Source organism: Arvicola amphibius, chromosome 1, assembly GCF_903992535.2.
Source record: "Arvicola amphibius chromosome 1, mArvAmp1.2, whole genome shotgun sequence".
NCBI classification, from domain to species: Eukaryota; Metazoa; Chordata; class Mammalia; order Rodentia; family Cricetidae; genus Arvicola; species Arvicola amphibius.
Genome location: NC_052047.1, coordinates 125504806 through 125523621, shown reverse-complemented (window position 1 = coordinate 125523621; position 18816 = coordinate 125504806). Strand labels below are relative to the sequence as shown.

The 18816-nt window shown below is 46.4% G+C and overlaps 1 protein-coding gene across 7 annotated transcripts in view; it reads left to right on the top strand.

The window, feature by feature from the left end:
* Window positions 1-3119: 3119 nt before the first annotated feature.
* The window catches only part of Arhgap17 (Rho GTPase activating protein 17), a 92852-nt gene continuing 77155 nt past the window's right edge, over window positions 3120-18816 (top strand). For all 7 annotated transcript variants that reach the window (XR_005284646.1, XM_038322446.1, XM_038322410.1 and 4 more), the window contains exon 1: window positions 3120-3263. Coding sequence is in view for 6 of the 7 variants with exons in the window: in XM_038322446.1 (XP_038178374.1) it covers window positions 3211-3263 (53 nt within the window). In the remaining variant the exon portion in view is untranslated. The remainder of the gene's footprint in view (window positions 3264-18816) is intronic.

Genomic DNA, 18816 nt, shown 5'->3' with positions numbered 1-18816 from the left:
TCTAGGAGTCTGACCAACATACCTTAAAGGTTAGCTTCAGACTCATGTCTTAAAACTTCATCTGTCGTGCCAGGCACATGCTTTTAATCCTAGCACGTAGGAGGCAGAGGCAGAACCTCTGGGTTCAAGGCCAGCCTGGTTACATAGTGAGTTCCAGGACAGCCTGGGCTATATAGAGAAACTGTCTTGAAAAATCAAAACCAAATGAACAAACAAACACAAGAAAAAAGCAACTTCATCCGTCAATGTTATGACCAAACTGACATTAAAAACCATGTCATCCACTTGTAAAGCTAATGCATGATAGGTATCACAATGTTGTGGGATATTTTGATCGCACGCCTGAGACTGACAATAAAGTTTACTTTGAATCAGAGGGTGGAGCTTGCTACTAGTCCAGCAAAATTAGCCATAGAGGTTTTGGAGGACTGAGGACATATAGAGAGACACAGCAAGTAGTAGGGAAGGGTTTAGAAAGATTCTCAGTCCTTTTGGATTGAGGAAGGGGAGAGGAGGTCACTGGTAGTTTCTCTGCCATTTCTCTGATCAATCAGGTTTTTACCCCATATCTGAATCTTGAGGTTTTTTTTTTTAAAAAAAAATACTTATTTATTTGTTATGTATGCAATATTCTATCTGTGTGTATGCCTGCAGGCCAGAAGAGGGCACCAGACCTTCTTACAGATGGTTGTGAGCCACCATATGGTTGCTGGGAATTGAACTCAGGACCTTTGGAAGAGCAGGCAATGCTCTTAACCTCTGAGCCATCTCTCCAGCCCGTGTTTTTGTCTTTTAAAGAAAGAATAAAGCAACCGTTCACCACACCTGGAAGAAGGCTGTCCAGAGGTCCCTGATATAATGAGAGCATCTGTTTTTTATTGTTGTTTTACTTTGCAGCCAGGCTGACCTGGAATTTGTGATCTTCCCGTCTCAGCTTCCTGAGTAGCTGCGATTTCAGGCCTGTGTCACCAAAGTCTAGTTTTGTGGTAGCATCTGAACGTAGTGACTCAATGGCTGACTCACGTTTGGCAAATGATCTAGAAGCCCCACCGGGTCTTGCTTTAATAAGTCTTGTTGGGTAGGGTGGCACAAGCCTGTAATTCTAGCATTTGGCAGGTGGAGGCAAGAGGTTCGAAATTTTAAGGCCATCCTCAGCTGCATGAGACTCCTTCTCAAGAAGCAAAACCTTATTTCAACTCTTTCTGTTGTAACTAATGTTGATGACTTGCAGTTTGTTACCTGACTCAAGGCTCCATGCTGGAGTTGTGATCGCTTCCTTCCTTCCTTCCTTCCTTCCTTCCTTCCTTCCTTCCTTCCTTCCTTCCTTCCTTTTTTTCGAGACAGGGTTTCTCTGTGTAACAGTTCTAGCTGTCCTAGAACTCACTCTGTAGACCAGGCTGGCCTCGAACTTACTGAGATCCACCTGTCTCTGCCTCCCAAGTGCTGGGATTAATGGCATGTGCCACAATCGCCTGGCCTTTGCTACAGATGTTTAAAGTTCTTGATCTCCCCCTTTATTAGAGTTACTTTGCTCTCCATTGTGAGCAAATGCTGGACAAGATACAATCTGAGGGTGGAAAGGTTTAGTCTGGCTTCCAGTTGGAAGGATGTCGGCCATGATGAGGAAGGAATAGGAGTATGATTCTGCTTGTAGGCCACTCACCCCCATGGTCAGAGACAGCAGAAGGCATTGACATTCTCGGTTCAGCTAGCTTTCTCCTTTCCAGGCAGCTTGAGGCCACAGATCATGGAACGCTGTGGCCCACATTTTGAGTGGATTTTCCCATCTCAATTAACCTTATGTAGATAATTCTTCACAGACATGGGCAGATATTTGTTTCTAAGGTGATTCTAGATCCTGCTGACATTTTAAAACATCACAAAGCTTGTGAAGGAAGCCATAGCCCACTGGATGCAGGAAATATTGTCTACACGGAGCAAGGGCAGCAGAGCAAGGAGAACAAGGCTGTAGGTCATAAAATGCACCTGGTTCAGTTGGAGCAAATGATCTTGCCTCACTTTGCCTGTGGGGCTATGGTCATTTAAGGCAGTAGGGACTCAGTGACTTGTGAGTGCAGAGCGAAGGCCAGTCTCCTTTGGCTGTGGTCCTAAGTGTGTATACTCTATGGCTGGCCCTTATCTGAATGATCTTACTCTTTTAGCCTTTCCCGTGGACCAGTGAGCAACTCCTGAAAAGAGTCGCAGGACTCCATGACACACTCTCTCCCGATACTTTGCCCTTTGAGCAGTACAGAGGACAAGGGGTGCTGGTGTTGAGGGCCTGGAGCTCCTCGCAGGGCTTCTTTCGCTCCGTTTGATATAGCTCGGCTCGCTCCTGCTCTGCTAGGATATACCCTGGTCTGATCCACCGCTCTAGGTTCTACTCAGCTCAGCTTAACTTCACTTAGTTCGGTTCTGCTCTCCCTCTCTTGACTCGACCACACTCAATTAGGAACACACCTTCTATTCGGCTTGGCTTGGCCCAGCTCCTCTCTTTCTAGGCTGGCTCGGCTCGCGGGTCCGGCTGGGCAAGGCTCCAGCTCTCTGTGTTCCGCCTTGAGCGACCAGGCCCGGATCTACTGGGCTCACCCGAGTTCTAGCTGACCCCTCTAGAGTAAGTACCCAAGCTAGGCTCCGCTTGGCTTTTAACGCTGGGCCCTAGCTAAGAATGGCCAGCATACAGGGTCCCCCGCGGGTCTAGGCTCCGCCCTTCTTGGTTGAGCCAAGCTCGTCTATCCCCGATTGGCTCAACTTCACCCCACTCCGCTCGACGATTAGTTCAGCTCCACCCCTAAGTTCGCCTAGCTTCCCTAGATCTTGCTCCGCCAGACTTCTCTGGTTTCAGCCGGGTTCTGACCGGCACAGCTCGACTCCTCCTCTGATTTCGGACCTGTTCGGCTTGGCCCCACCCATCTCCTCTGGGCCTCACGGGTCCCCGCCCTGATTGGCTTAGCTCCACCCATCTCGGACCAGTTCGCACCTGCTCGACTCCACCCCTCTAGTTTCGGCCTTGTTCGGCTCGGCTCGGCTCCACTCGGTCGGTCGAACAGAAGGGGCGGGCGGCCGAGCTGGAAGTGACGCGGCGAGGGCGGGGCCGAACTGTAGGCTCCGTCGCCGCCTCCCGGGCCGGGAAGCGATGTAGGAACCGCCAGACAGTCCCTAGCTCTCCCCGGCCAGAGCCCCGCGGCCTGCCGCCGTAGCGCCGCCGCCATGAAGAAGCAATTCAACCGCATGAAGCAGCTGGCCAACCAGACTGTCGGCAGGCGAGTGCGCGGGGCGCGCCGGCGGGGGGCGCGCGGGGGGCGGGCCGGTCCTGCGCGCGAGAAGCCGGGGAACGGGGAGAACCGGGCGCGGCCCGGCCTGGGCCAACCGGGCGGGGGTCTGCGCCAAGCTGCGGCTTGGGCGCTGCCCATTGTCCTGCCCAGAGAAACATCGCCCTCGGGGGACCCCCGCGAGCCTTTACTCCCGTGTCCCCGCCAGCCCGAGCTCGCCGCCTACCGTGAAAACTCCGCAAACTTGTGTTCCTAACGCAGTGCCAGGCGCGCAGCTTTGGGGGCGGCGTTCCCAGGCTCTCCCCGCCGACCGGCTGTTGCAGCCTTCCTCCTCCCACAAGAGCTTGCTGGTCACAGGGACCTGAAGGGATGTTAGACCAGTGAAGTTCAGTCTCCCTGTGAAGGAGTCGAGAAGTGCGATCTCAAAATCCAGACTATTGGGAACTTGTTGCTAGTTCTTGACGTTCAGAAGTTTGGAAAGGCAAAAGGATGTCTTTTCTCATCTTGGATGTGGAAACAGATATTTTGTGTTTCTTTGATACTTGCAGGAGTGCTTGACAGGAAACACTGATTTTTTTTTTTTTTTTTTTAATGAAAGAATACAGGAGGGACTAAACATGGGTGGCTGTAGAACAGGAACGATGTGTGCGGTTTTTAGAGCTTCAGGAGGCTGTTGTCGTGTGCTGTGCTATCTGCAACAAATATTTCAAGGTCTTGCAGGGCGGACAGCCGTGCTGAACCAATTTGCTGTTTATTCTGCACGGAGATAGATGAATTTTTTCGTCGCTCTCGCTCTTTCCCTCCTCCCCTGACAGTTAAGGGGAGTTTGGTTTGGTTGAAGCACGTGAGAGACACTTCTTTTTTTATGTGTAGGAAAATACTTTTACTTCCTCTTGAGTTTTCTAAATTTGCTTTTTAGAATGTTTCGTTTCCCTCAACTTTCTGCTAAGTTTTGTTACGAAGTTTCAAAAAAAAAAAAAAATCCCCGTCTTGTAATTTTGGTATGCATTATCTTTTATCCAGAATCAGCTCCTGCCCCTTAAACCCACACATGTCTATTTTTCTGTTGCTTGTAGAATTAAAGAAAGAGGAAGATCAAGGCAAATAATCCTAATGGCTCAAACAAAAACATTATATAAAAAATAATAATTTATGTTTTGTACCCCTTTCTCAGCAGTACCATGGCAGAATCAAAACTTAGTGAATACCAAGATATATTTTTGTTAGATTGTTTTTATTTATTAATTAATTAATTTATTAGGTTTTGTATTGTGTGCGACAAGGGGTAACTGCTGTTTCTATGTAAAGTTCTGAGAGCTTTCTGTCTTTAAAGCTATTTAGAGTTCTGTGGACTCCTGCTTCCCCTTAGCCTCCCTTCCTACTTTTACATTCCAGCCGTGCCTACCCACTTTCAGTTTCCCTGAGAGCCCTTTAAGCATTATCCTCTTCCTGGACATCCCGGAAGCCGTTTTCCCCACATCTAGCTGATAGACATCTCTTACTGATTCTTCAGGTCTCTCGGCGCTGATAGTCTCTGTGCCCTGTGAAGATCCGTGATGCCCCAGATGGGCACCGTCATGATACTGTGCACTACCTGCTTTTCTATAATCAAACTGCGGCCTTACCTGCTTGCGTCGCCTGTTGGACTGAGCACCCTGAGTGTCTTTCCTGTGTGTCTTTGATTCCCAAGACTTGTGACCCTTATCCCATGACAGATGGCCTGTCAAAATGGTTAATTCCAGGAGTCTGGCTCTTGACTACATTGCCTGGTGCTATGGGATTAAGTATGGGAAAATGTGAACAGGATAGAGTGGTGGTGATTCATACTGGGACAGTATTTCTGGCCCTGACCTTTGACTCTGTTTAAAAATCTTTATTGCCAGATGCCAGTGGAAGCTGCGGCTGTTGCCGAGCTGTAAGGGTGTGGCAGCTGTGAGACTCAACGTCGGAACATCTGTTTTTACTGGGGAGAAAACCTGTTGCTCTCTTGCTGTCGATTTCCTAGGCCGATCTCTCTCTCTCTCTCTCTCTCTCTCTCTCTCTCTCTCTCTCTCTCTCTCTCTCTCTCTCTCTCTCTCTCTCTCTCTCTGTGTGTGTGTGTGTGTGTTCCTGTTTAACCCTATGGGGTAGAAAAAAATGGGAGGACAGAGCTGAGAATTATTATTGAATGGAGCCAGATGGTTGATAGGCACCGGAAGCAGACATGGGTGTAATTTAGTTAAAAGATCAATGCTTCTCTAGCACAGATTTCTCCCAGCTGTGATCTGTATAGAGAAGGAATTTATATATGTGAATGCCCACTGTTAGTTTGTAGAGTTCTAGGTGGCACCTTGCAGTGCGTTATTCCTGTAGGATGGAATACTTGTAACTCCACCATGAAGTTTCATGGGACCAGCAGGTGGAGGATTAGTAATGCCTAGAAAGAATGAGCTGTCATGATGCAATTTGTGTACAGAGGATGGATGAGTCTATTGGCGATGTGAGCAAGGCTTATGATGTGGGTGTCCTAAAGAAGAGGAATGGGGAGGGTTGTTTTTACCCACCTGCTCTTTGGTGAGTCAGATATTCAGTGGACACTGAGACCTTACTGCACACCTTCATGCAACAGTAAAGAATCAGATAAATACAGGATTTCTGCCCTGGAGCTGCTCAGTAGATCTGTGGAGGAGATAGGCAAGCCCCACATAATTGTAAACATAAGATAAGCACTTTCAGGGGAGGGCAAGTACACAGAGGAGAACCTGTCTGCCGCTGGATGGAGGAAGCCACAAAAGCTGCACACAGAAGATGTGCAGGGCCTTTTGTCTCCTTCTACCTTCCAGTACTTCTCTCAGATTTTCTTGTAATGATTAGGTCTCTTCTGGTGATGAGAAAACACAATTCAAGGTGCCTGAGCAGGAAGGAAATCATTGACTTGTGAGCCAGAGTCTAGACAGCGCAGCTTTTGTTGAGACAGTCTCACTGCCTAGCCAGGAGTCCCAGTCCTCCTGCCCCAGCCACACCAGTGTTGGATTTGGTAGCATCCAGGAAGGCTTACTCTTTAGATAGGCTGGGTTCACAGACTTCCATTATCCTCAGCACAAGTCTCAGAGGAAAAGAATACTTTGTGACTGTGACCAAAGCCCCGGGATTGGCTCTCTTTCTGGGTCACATGCCTTTCCTGGGAAATGGAATGGATTTAACCCCACCCAAACAGAGTGTAGGAGTGCTGATTCCCCAAGGTAAACTGGGGTGCTGTTACAAGCAGAAGGAGAACGGGCAGACCCTGATTAGGCAAGCAAGAAAAACCCCACAGGGCTTTTTCAGTCTTGGGTGGAAATGGAGAGGCATTCTCTCTGGAAAACTCTTAGCTTCAGCTAATCTCGTGGAGGCGGATGGTGGCGGCGGGGGGAGAACGCTGTCTAGAGCCGAGGAGGCTGTCCCGGAGGATGAGAAGTATAAAGTGAGGAGATGCATGTGTCAAGAGAGGAACTGGAGGGATGTAGCTAGGAGTACGTCCCTGGCAGAGTCTGCCCCACGTCTCCGAGTGCTCTCATTGCTAAGTCAAGGTTACAAACCCAGGCGTCTCAAGGGCCTGAAAGGCAAATTCTGATTATGGGGACTCTGGGAATGTGGGTCCCAACTTCTGGAGTTCTCAGGAAGATGCTGGAAATGTAGACTTTGGTGACCATTAGATGGCATTTAACTCAAGTTAAACAAGCACTGTGACACGACACGACACAAAACTGAGATCAGTGGCTCCGTGCTGGCAGCTGCTTATCTCAGAGACCTGGGAGCTACCACTTCTTGGTTCCTTCTTTACCCGATACCATGGCATCGTTGGTCCTCTGACTTTGTTGGGGAGCTCGTTTTCTTTTAGTAATTATTTCAGCTTTCTACAGCGTGTTTTTTACCAAGGGCTGTGCCCCGCCACCTGGCCTGGTTCTCACCCACAGCGCCTACCATTTATATTTTATGAAGGAGGACAAATGACTTGCTGGGTTGGCACCGCAACTAAGTGACCCATGCAGAACATGGTGTTGGGCTTCTGCCCCTGCAGCCCGTGTCCTTCTGACCACAGAACTCAGGCTGCCCTTTCACCGGGAAGGGTGTTATGTTTATGAACAGACATCTTAAACATCTTTTATGATCGTTGAGCCAATGCCCTTCTCATAAGGAGCTTCCCTGAATTCTTCCAGCAGCCCTGGAGTGATGTTGTTCATTCTTGATTTAACAATAAAGAAACCAGAGATCAAAGAGGTCATGAAGCTGGTCTATGACAGAGTTGCGGCTCCAAACTGGATTTGTAATGTTAAAGCGGACATGCGTGGTGCTTCATTCATCTTCAGAGCTGCCTCTATCAGATCTGGGAAGCTGTGCGCGATGCTGCTGTAACTCAGTGGCTCTCGACCTGAGGCTGTGTTTCCTCAGGGGACCCTGGGCCTAGCTGGAGGCTTTTAGAGGCTTTGCTGAGGGCAAGAGCTCTGCCACTGAGCCATATTTCAGCCTTCTTGATTGTTATGACTTGGGTAGGTGGGGCCAGTGTTGCTGCTGGCATCTTTTGCTGGCATCTGGTGGGTTGAGGCCACAATTCCTGAACAGTACCAACAGCAAGGAATTGTACAGTACCAGCTGCATTGGTGCAGAGGTTTAGAAACCTGATTTAGTCCTCTTCAGTGTTCTGGGTAGATGAGTGGTCGCAGCCCAAGGTGGCAGACTATCAGCTTGAGGGTCATAGATGCATTCTGTTCACTTTATTCAGTGCTTATTTAAATTGTTAACTTTAAAGATTTAGTGCTTTTCCTCTGAAAAATATGGATCTCATGCTTCTTCTAGAAGAATCTTGGAAATTCTGTCAGTATCAAATATCCCTGTCTAGTACAGGTCCTGGAGCAAGCTGCAGCTTTCACATTGGGGTGGGCATCTACTCCCTGTGTGTGCAGCCCGTAGCTGGTGGGCTTTACCTCTTTATAGTCCTTGCCGACCTCTTCCTCATCATTGAGATCTAAGGAGCCTCTCCAGGAGCAGAGGCAGCTGTCTGTTACAGCAGCCTGAATCACTTTAGCCAGAAGACATTGCTACCTGCAGATCTCACAGTGGTCCCCGGCACCGGGTTGATAAAACTTCTCTGCGAGGCAGCACTTCCTGTGCGTGTCTCTCTCACACCAGCTGTTTGCTTTGCCTGCCATAGCATCTGCTCCTCACTAATTAACGGCTTCTTTCCTCTCCTTGGGTTTCACTTTACCTCTCCCCCAGAGATCTCTGAACAGGGTACCCAAGGAAAGCTAGGTACCAAGCCCAGTGGCTTCCACCCAGCCTCCGATACAGCAGGAGTGGGGAAAAGATCCACATCTGGGTATCTTCTTTGTTGGATCATCTGAGGTCGCCTTGGGTGGGTTGCAGGTTGAGGAATTCTAGAATACTAAACAGCCTATTTACAGGTGTATGACAATCCATCTCCCTCTGGGGAGTCAGGGGAGTTAAAAACAGCCACAGAAGGATGTGGTCACCTAGCATCAGCTTTATTTATGACGACAACATGGGACTCATGAATCACCGCATGACAGAAGTTCCTGGTGCTGGGCACCACCCTGCATGGTTTGCAGTTGTAATGGAGGGTGCACCATGCCGACTATGGAATACTTTGTATGTATCATTCTGTTTCTAAATGTAGGTGGATACTATGGTAACCAAGTAAAAATCCACTGAAACAAATTATTTCATTCCATCTACTTGGCATCTGATTTCCTGAAGGCCTAAGGACCCATGGTTCCAGATGTGAAACCCTTGAGGCCTTTGTTTTTGTTTAGACAAAAGGGTCTTGCTCTATAGGCCAGCGTGGCTTTGAACTCCTGATTGTCCTACCTCAGCCTCCTAAGTGCTGTGATGACAGGCATGCCTTCTTGTCACCTTCAGACAAGTTTCAGAATTCAGAACTTTTCAGGCCCTGGAGTAATGTGCATATATGCTGGTATTATAGATAACCAACCACCAGCTGAGTCTTGAGTAACAGCTTCAAACCCATCCTGTTTCTGTAGCAAAACGTGTACATATAATTACTCCAAATGACATAGAAAAATGTAGTTGCCCATGGAAGCTTCTTGTCATCACAGGTCAAGTTTATAGTCAGTGGATTTCAAGTATGCCTGATAAATTTCAAATTTATCAAAGGATTGTGGCTCTACTCTAGTTATAGTAATGTACCTATATGAATGACTGGAAGTCTTTCATTTCAAATAGTGCTTTCCTTACTTCAAGAGATCAGGAACTACAATTAATAGTGTATGAGCAGGGATTACAAACTCAAGTGCCTTGGCAGATAAAGAAATGGAGTGGGAGGTGTGTTTGAGAACAGGGAATGGTGGGGGCTATTGAACACTTATCAATTTAAAGAGGGGGTTACTTTTTACCTTCAGCCAATTGTTGCCTCGGTAAACGTACATACATCTCCCTTTTTAAAAGAGAGGGACAGACATTTATTTTGTAAGTGTGAGTGCCCGTGCATATATATATGTGCACCACATATATGCAGGAGCCTTCAGAGGTCAGAGAAGGCACCAGATCCCCTGGAACTGGAGTTACAAATGGCTGTGAGCTACCATGTGGGTACTGAAAACTAAACCCAGGTCCTCTGCAAGAACAGCAGGTGGTTTTACCTATCCTGAGCTGTCTCTCCAGCCCCCTCACATCTCCCATTTTCAATGATGCACCAGAATGCTGATTTTTCTGTAAAGTTTTATGATACCTAAGTGTCAGCAACTGAAAAGAAAAAAACTCTATCCATGTGAAGCCAAAGAAGACATATCTGCAAACTTTATCTGGCTTTGGACTGTCTGCTTTGACCTCTAGCTTAGAGACTGATACTTGTGGCATGAAAAGTTGTCTGGTGGTAGTAGTTAGGTACTTCTTAAGATGTAGATGGATAATTTGTTAGTCATATTTTTTTACATATATGTTACTTTTATATGAAATACCTTCTAAGAAGAAGAAAACAAAAAATGTTGGTAGGTATTTTATTTTAGAACTGTCTTATTGTCTAGCCAGTTGGATAGTTTCCTTTTAATCTACCAGTTGGACTTAAAGTTATTTACCTTAGAGAAGGTAATGAAAGACTACCTTAAAAAGAGAAACCCTTGGAGCTGGAGAGAGGGCTCGGACCTTAAGAGTACTTGCTGCTCTTCCAGAGGACTGGGTTCCTAGCACCAAAAGGTCTGCTCACAGCTGTCTGTAACTCTGGTCCACGGGATTCAGTATCCCCTTCTGGCCTGGGCACTGCATACACCTGCTGTACATATATACATAATACATACATACATACTACATGTAGGCAAAGCACTCATAAACATAATAAATCTTTAAAAATGAGAAGCCTTAAAAAAAAGAATGAGTTAAGAAAGGTTGTGTTATGCTATTTCTCCATTTCCAAAAGCATGATGGTTCTAGCAAACACTGCACACTCCTTGTATATTTGTCACTGGGTACCTTTAGTATTGGTCTAGGATGCTCAGGTTTCATAACATGCTATAGTGTTTGCATATAGCCATTGCTATTGTTCTGTGTATTTTAAATCATCTCTGGATTACTTAGTATAATTAATGCATTATAAATACTATATAAATGTTATGCTGTATATTTTAGGGAAGAATGGTAAAGGAAAAATCTGTTGAGGACGAAAGTAATTTTCCCCGAAGTATTTCATGCCCAGGTTGGTTGAATCCATACATGGGAATACAGAGGAAAGCCAATTATAGTGGCACCAGGAAGCACTGTTGGTCGCTTCGCCTCCCAAACCATTCCCTGGGTGACCTCAGTCCCATAACTCTCACTTCTTGGTTGATGGTTTGCAGTTTTTTGTTTGTTTGTTTGTTTGTTATTCAGGACAGGGTTTCTCTGTAGCTTTGGAGCCTGTCCTGGAACTAGCTCTTGTAGACCAGGCTGCCTTTGAACTCACAGAGATCCGCCTGCCTCTGCCTCCCAAGGGCTGGGATTAAAGGTGTGTGCCACCACCACCTGACTGATGGTTTGTAGTTTTAAGGTCTGGTCCTGGCTTCACTCCACTCCCAGGTGATACTGCCATCTTCGTCTTGAACATCTGGTTAAATGTGCTGCAGAAATTGAACTCATCATGATCTTCATCTTAAATTTTCATTTTCTTAACTTTCCTACACGATGGATCACCAGACTTGCCTACAGGCTGAATCTAATCCATCCTGTTTTGTCAAAGGAGGCTTTTTGCAACAAGCACAGTCATACACTACAATAGTAGGGTTGAGTCATTAGAATGGTGACCTGGTTGGCCCATAGAACCCAGAGAGTTTACAGTGAGTTTGCTGGGCTGGGCATGCAGCTCACCAGTGAGTGCTTCTGTGGCATATGTGAAGCCCAGAGTTCTGTCCCCATTGACCATAAAACAGAACAAAAAATTTTCTTCCTTCCGCAAGGACACAAATGCCATCACAGCCCCCAGCCGTTCTGCAAGTCCTGTTTCTCTCCTACATTTTACATCCTGCTGTCACTGTCATGAGCTTCCTATTCTTTTTTTTTTTTTTTTTTTTTTTTTTGTGGTTTTAGTTTTTTGAAACAGGGTTTCTCTTTGTAGCCCTGGCTGGCCTGGAACTGGCTCTGTAGACCAGGCTGGACTTGAACTTTGCCTGCCTCTGCCTCCCAAGTGCTGGTATCAAAGTTATTACATACCCCCCCACCCCCCGCGCCACCCCTCAGCTTCCTATTCTGATCCTTTCACGTGGTTTCTGTTCTTCATGGACATCCTTCCCGTCACCTTAGTCAGCTCTCATTTTTCTCCTGAACTGAAGATTGTCTTCCAACTAGTTTTGCTGCTGAAGGGAGTGCAGCAGTAAATTGTGTGGAGCAACGTGCTCTGGACTAGTTTGCAGCTAAGACAAATTCCAGAAGATAGAACAGATCTGTGGAAAGCTTCTGTGTCAGACGAGGAACTGTGTTGAGTGGGTAGCTCCGAATTGCTGCACGTGAAAGGAGAGCATGTTTGCTGTGGAAACAGTGTCCGATCTCTTTCAGTTAGTGGGAAAGGCTGGGAATTCTGGGCCACACCCTTTCAGTGATTCCTGGTTTGGGTTTCCCTATTACTGGATATTGACTGCTGAAGAAGTTTCTCTTTTCTACTCCCTTCCCACAGTTTTTCTTTTTAGCGTCTGCCTTATCAGAGATGCTTTGTCTAGCCATCCGTTTGGTTTCTCCTTTAATATTTCATCAGCTTTTCTTCTCGAGTTTCTCCTCTGTCATACAAGTCAGTCAAAGAGTGCTTCATAAATGCTTTAAATCATAAGTCACAGGACAAGTCAAGAGGGACTCAGGTGAACACAAATATTTATATCAACGCATGTTGAGAGATGCAGGGAGGGTCTTCCAGCTACCTGTCACTTGGCAGTGTAAACATTTAGAAGTCCACCAGCTTGGATTTCACATGGTCATTGGATACTTGCAGATGTATGGGCTGGAGTGGCTGATTGAAACCAAACCTAGCCATACCTGGGGGAATACACTGGAGTATTTCACTCGCTGCATAAGGGGGTCTAGGATTGAGGATGTTGGGCATAGCACAGGGATCTCTGACATGTGGCTGGAGGGGCACGTGTTCAGTTAGGGTCTCTCTGGACACAGAAGCCTGGGCATCATGGTGACAGACTCATGGAGATAGTAGGTGACAACAGAATTGCAACAGGTCAGACATAAACTTAGGGGACCTGGCCCTGAATATTCTGTCCTTTAACGTCTTCTGCTTATAAACCAGAAAGACAGCTGTGTCTGCTTCTTAGCACTTGTTTTATGGTCGCTTGGGTAGAGAATGGCAGTTGGCGTGCACTGACAGTCAGTGTAGAGTGTAGCTTCCTTCTTGAAGCTTTCAGAAACATTAGAATTGCTGAGTCCTTAAAAAAAAAAAAAAAAAAAAACCTGCTATTAACTGATTACGTCTTTCCTCCCAAGAGAAATTTGGTTGCTCATTGAAATTCTGTTGTGTTGTTATTATATTTATTGTAGTGCACTTTTAATTTTCTGTACTTGTTTCTTTTTTAAAAAAGATCTTTGATAATTTCATACATGTATATAATGGATTTCACTTAGCACCCAGCCCCTACTTTCATAGCTTTTGTATGTGACCCACTGAACTTAATCATGATTGCTTGCATGAGCAAGAAAGAATGATAACCCCCTCCACTAACAGCCATTGACTGCCCGCAGTGCTTCATGGTGAATAGGGCCTCACATGTCATGCATGATGGTGATTGCCCAGCTTTCAGCAGGTTTATACCTCTCTTCAGACAATGGTAAGACCCTCACTGTGTTCGTAGCTTGTGACTTTTTGTAGCCTGTCATTAATTTCCTTTTCCAATTTGAAGAGATCATGGTTTGCAGACTAGTGCAATCAGATTTGGGGGCCCTTTTGTGTTGCAGCTAAGAAAGTAAAGATGAGCCGGGCAGTGGTGGTGCACTCCTTTAATCCCAGCACTTGGGAGGCAGAGGCAGGCGGATCTCTGTGAGTTCGAGACCAGCCTGGTCTACAAGAGCTAGCTCCAGGACAGGCTCTAAAGCTGCAGAGAAACCCTGTCTCGAAAAACCAAAAAAAAAAAAAAAAAAAAAGAAAAAGAAAAGAAAAAGAAAGAAAGAAAGTGAAGATGATGCTTTTGGGCTTGAAGTCTGGGAGCAGGTATGGCTAGGAAACTGGCACTAGGCTGACAGGTGAGGACAAGCAGACCTAAGGCGACAGCACCTCAGACTGACGGGGAAACAGTGCTACAGTGTTAAAGCTGCAGAGCAAGGACAGGGAGAGGTGAGGACAGCGAGGCACAGCTGCTCCTTGCTGACACAGGCTACTGGGTGACTCTTCACCTGTGTGTTGTGTGTCTAGTACTCCTCTTTCTTATGTGTTCTTTGGGTCTTCTGCTGGCCCTCCTTGTTCCCACTGCTTCGGGATCAGCAGGTGTGTGAGCTCCAGTCCCGCTCTGTCTCAGAGACTGGTGGTCATAATCTGCTGTACTGATAGTTCCGCACTGTCTCAGGGACTGGTGGTCATAATCTGCTGTACTGATTTTTAATCGGGATTTTAGCCAGTCCTTTTCATATGATCATTTTCAGTTTTGTGTCTTTTCTAGCTTCTAGGGAATTTAAAATTCTGATTGTTTGGAGATTCATTCATTAAAATATTAATTGGGCTAGGTGTGGTAGTGGTACATGCCAGAATCCCAGGACGCAGGACGCAGAAACAGGAGAATGGTGACTTCCTGGCAGCCTGAGCTAGTGACAACTTGTCTGAAAAATAAAATAAATAAACCAATAGTAGTATTTATTGGGTACCTACTTTGTGTGAAGCCCTAAGTTGTTGTTGGTGGTCAAAGACTAGACCCTAATTTATTTTGATACCAAAATAAATTAATTTATTTACCAGAAATGTGTGGTTTAGTAATCTGGGCTGAAAGCCTCAGGAAGACTTGGTAAAGGCAGAAGATCTACCTGGGGTCATAGGGAGACTGGGCATGGCACTCTTTTCATGTATACAGACTTTTATGTGCTTTCCAGATGTTTTATTTTTTCATTCTCTCTCTCTCTCTCTCTCTCTCTCTCTCTCTCTCTCTCTCTCTCTCTCTGTGTGTGTGTGTGTGTGTGTGTGTGTTTGTTGAGACTGGGCTTCTCTGTGTAATCACCCAGGCTGTCCTGGAACTCGCTCTGTAGGCCTCAAATTCACAGAGACCCACCTGCCTCTGCCTCCTGCATGCTGGAATTAAAGGCATGTGCCACCATCTCCACTGCCAGGTATTTTCTTGAGGATCTAACTACTTTTATTGGTTAACGTAGGTGATATTAATGTGCTATGTGTATTTGACTGTTAGAACTGATAATTTTATTGTGTCTTTGGTTTACTAGTATATATGTCATCTGTGCTTTCTATTTTCTTCTGTTCTTTTCATTCTTCCTCCATCTTTTCCTGTCTTCTCTCCTCTCCTCCTTTTGGGAACAGAGTTGCTGCTCCTGTCCCTGTGTGATCCTATTGCCTTATCCTTCAGAGTAGTTGAGGCCGTAGAACATACCATTGTGGACTGGCTTTTTCCTATTATTTCTTTGGATGGTTTCTTTTCTATCCTTTACTTAATTGTTCAGGCTCCAAGATATGTGTTGCTGTATCTTTATTTGTATTGTTGTTGTGTGGAAGGTCTTTGAGTCTATTCCTACCTGGCTTTGCAGAAAGAAGCATAAGGAGTACTTCAATCCTGTCTTACTTAGGGATTCTATTGCTGCAGTGAAACACCATGACCAAAGCAAGTTGGGGAGGAAAGGGTTTATTTGGCTTAGACTTCCATGTTGTAGTCCGTCATTGACAGAAGCCAGAACAGGAACTCAAAACAGGGCAGGATCTTGGAGGCAGGAGCTGATGTAGAGGCCACGGAGGGGAGCTGCTTACTGGCTTGCTCCTCATGGTTTGCTCAGTCTACTTTCTTATAGACTCCAGAATCCTGGTGTGGCACCACTCACAATTGGTTGGGCCCTCTCCCATCAGTCACTAATAAAGAAAATGCCTCAGACTTGCCTGCAGACCAATCTTTTTTTTAAAATTATTTTTTAAAAGAAGATGTACTTATTATATGTACAATGTTCTGCCTGCATGTATGCCTGCACAACAGAAGAGCACACCAGATCTCATTAGAGATGGTTGTGAGCCACCATGTTCTTGCTGGGAACCGAACTCAAGACCTCTGGAAGAGCAGCCAGTGCTCTTTTTTTTTTTTTTTTTTGAGACAGGGTTTCTCTAGCTTTGGAGCCTGTTCTGGAACTAGCTCTTGTAGACCATGCTGGCCTCAAACTCACAGAGATCCGCCTGCCTCTACCTTCTGAGAGCTGGGATTAAAGGCATACGCTACCACCGCCCTATAGCCCAATCTTATAGAGGCATTTTTTAGATGATGTTCCCTCCTCTCAGATGACTAGCTTGTACCAAGTTGACATAAAACTCTCCAGCACCAATCCTACTGAAATGCAAGTGTTATAATCTGAGTTACTTGTGAAGTCTGTAAGCATCGTTCCCCTAAGACACAGCGTGCAGTGTGTCTCCCTATTTGAGTCCAACTGTAAGGCTGGCAGGTGAGTATTTTTGCTGAAGAAAGCAAACGTGTTCCTTAATGATACTTTCAGAGCCAGTTGGGGAAGGGGAAGCCCAACATGTTGACCAGTCAGATCATACTGGACTGTGGTATTCTTTTTTTAAAAAAATATTTATTTATTATGTATAATATGTTCTGTCTGTGTGTATGCCTGAAGGTCAGAAGAGGGCACCAGACCTCATTACAAATGGTTGTGAGCCACCATGTGGTTGCTGGGAATTGAACTCAGGACCTTTGGAAGAGCAGGCAATCCTCTTAACCACTGAGCCATCTCTCCAGCCCTGGACTGTGGTATTCTTATGGGTAAATCTGAGAATGAACATAGCAGATATTGCTTCTCAAATGTTGCCTGCATTTGGAGGGGCTCAGATGAACTGAAGAAAAGGGCCAATATAGTCTAGTGCTGAGGCAGGTGAAAGTGGGGTTTGTAAACTAGGAGAGAGAGCATCCTTTATGAGGGTGACTGGATCTCTGCCCTCAGAAGAGTGGAAATGGTAGTGTGCCCTGGGAAGGAGGCCCCAGCTGGGCTGACAGGTTTGCTTCTCACTTTTTGACATTTTTGGTTTTTGGACTTACTCTCTCACGTCCCAGGTGATCTCTCTCGTCCAGCTCTTTCCAGGAACTATTCCTTGATGGAGACTTGGAATATGTGTTTCTAATAAGAAGGTAGAGGCTGACTCTGTATTCCATTTACTTGTGTGTGGGGGGGGGGGGTCGGAGTGGGAGGCAGTGTCTCACTGTATAGCCCAGGCTGGACTGGGATTGACACATAGCCCAGGCTGGCCTAGCCCAGAACTCCTGGCAGCCCTTCTGCTTCAGCCTTCCAAATGTTTGGATGGCAGCCATACACCACTGTAGTCAGCTGTGAACTGTGCATTTCTTCTCATAGTCGCATGGGCCGAGTCCATTTTACATGGGCCCACTTGTTCTGTCTGTCTGGCAGGATGCTGAGTTTTTACTAGTCTGACTATGCAGAAAACCAGTGAACTTCAGACAAGGAACTGGAAGATGAGCAATGGTAAAACACTTGCAATGGATTATTGGTGGTAGTGTGTCAGTGTTGCTTTTAAAGAAGTAGTTAGCAAGTCACAAGGCAATAGACTTAATTGTAGGCTCTGACTGCTAGGGCATCCTTTAATAGAGGCCTTGCTGAAGATTTTAGGTAGAGGTTGTAACAGTTCTCAGGTCCGAACTCCTTCCACTCTCCAAGAGGAGCTGTCTGTAATTTCACAGGCTCCAGAAGTATCAAGGCCGTGGACAAGAGCTTTAAGGCAAGCTACCCCCCACCTTCCAGTCTGGCAGCTCAGCAAACCCAGCAGTTCTCGAAGAAGCTCAGCCAGAGCTCGTGTTGTGGCCGTTCTCTGGAGAGATGCCATAGCAGCGTTCACTTCCATGTGGGTCTCTGCTCTTTCACTAGTTCCTAGAACACTTGCTCGCATGTTAGACGTGAGCTCCCCCCCCCAAGCAAAAGTGTTCCCTCTGGGAGGAGAATTCCTAGTCATCAAGTCATTTCCCGTCGGCTTTCTTCAGGCGAGCTGCCTGAGGTGCTTTAAAGATCTGGCTGTGGTGTGCAGTGAGCGTGCTGAACTTGAGCCGAGGACATGAGGTGCCCCCATGCCGATCTTCAGCCTGCCAGCACATCCTCTCTCTCCCTCCTTCCCTTAGCCCTCTTCACCTCGCCTTCCCCCTTTTCTTCCCTTCCACTCTCTCTTTCCCTGCCCTGCCCCTCTCTTCCTCTCACCTTGGCCTGGTCTCTTCTGCTGTGCTTCAGGGGCTCCTGACGTCACGGTGGAATGAGCCCTGGTGTTTAAGACATGCGTTTGTGATAAAGCGGTATCACAAGACAGTGAGGAAATGGCATGAGACAACGGGTTAGCATTGGTTGGGGACCAGTCAGGTTAGATTTCACCTCACCATTGTATGCCAAAGTAAACCCCAAATGGATCAAGAGTTTTACACAGTGCCTGGGTGTTGCAAGGAGAGCAGGCCCTTGTTCTGTCCTGGCCGCCCAGCTAGCTTACACCGGAAATAACCACACAGAAACTGTATTCATTAAATCACTGCTTGGCCCATTAGCTCTAGTTTCTTATTGGCTAATTCTTACATCTTAATTTAACGCATTTCTATTAATCTGTGTATCGCCACGTGACTGTGGCTTACTGGCAAGATTCTAACCAGTGTCGGTCTCAGGCAGGAGATCCATGGCGTCTCTCACTCTGCCCTTCTTCCCAGCATTCAGTTCTGTCTTCTCCATGCCTACCTAAGTTCTCCCCTATCAAAAGGCCAAGTCAGTTTCTTTATTCAACCAATGAAAGCAACACATAAACAGAAGGACCTCCTACACCACCTGGGAGCAGTTCAGTGTTTGAGAACCTGCCTAACATGCTTGAAGCTCTTAGTTCAATGCCCAGTTTAAGAGAAAAACATCATTAAAA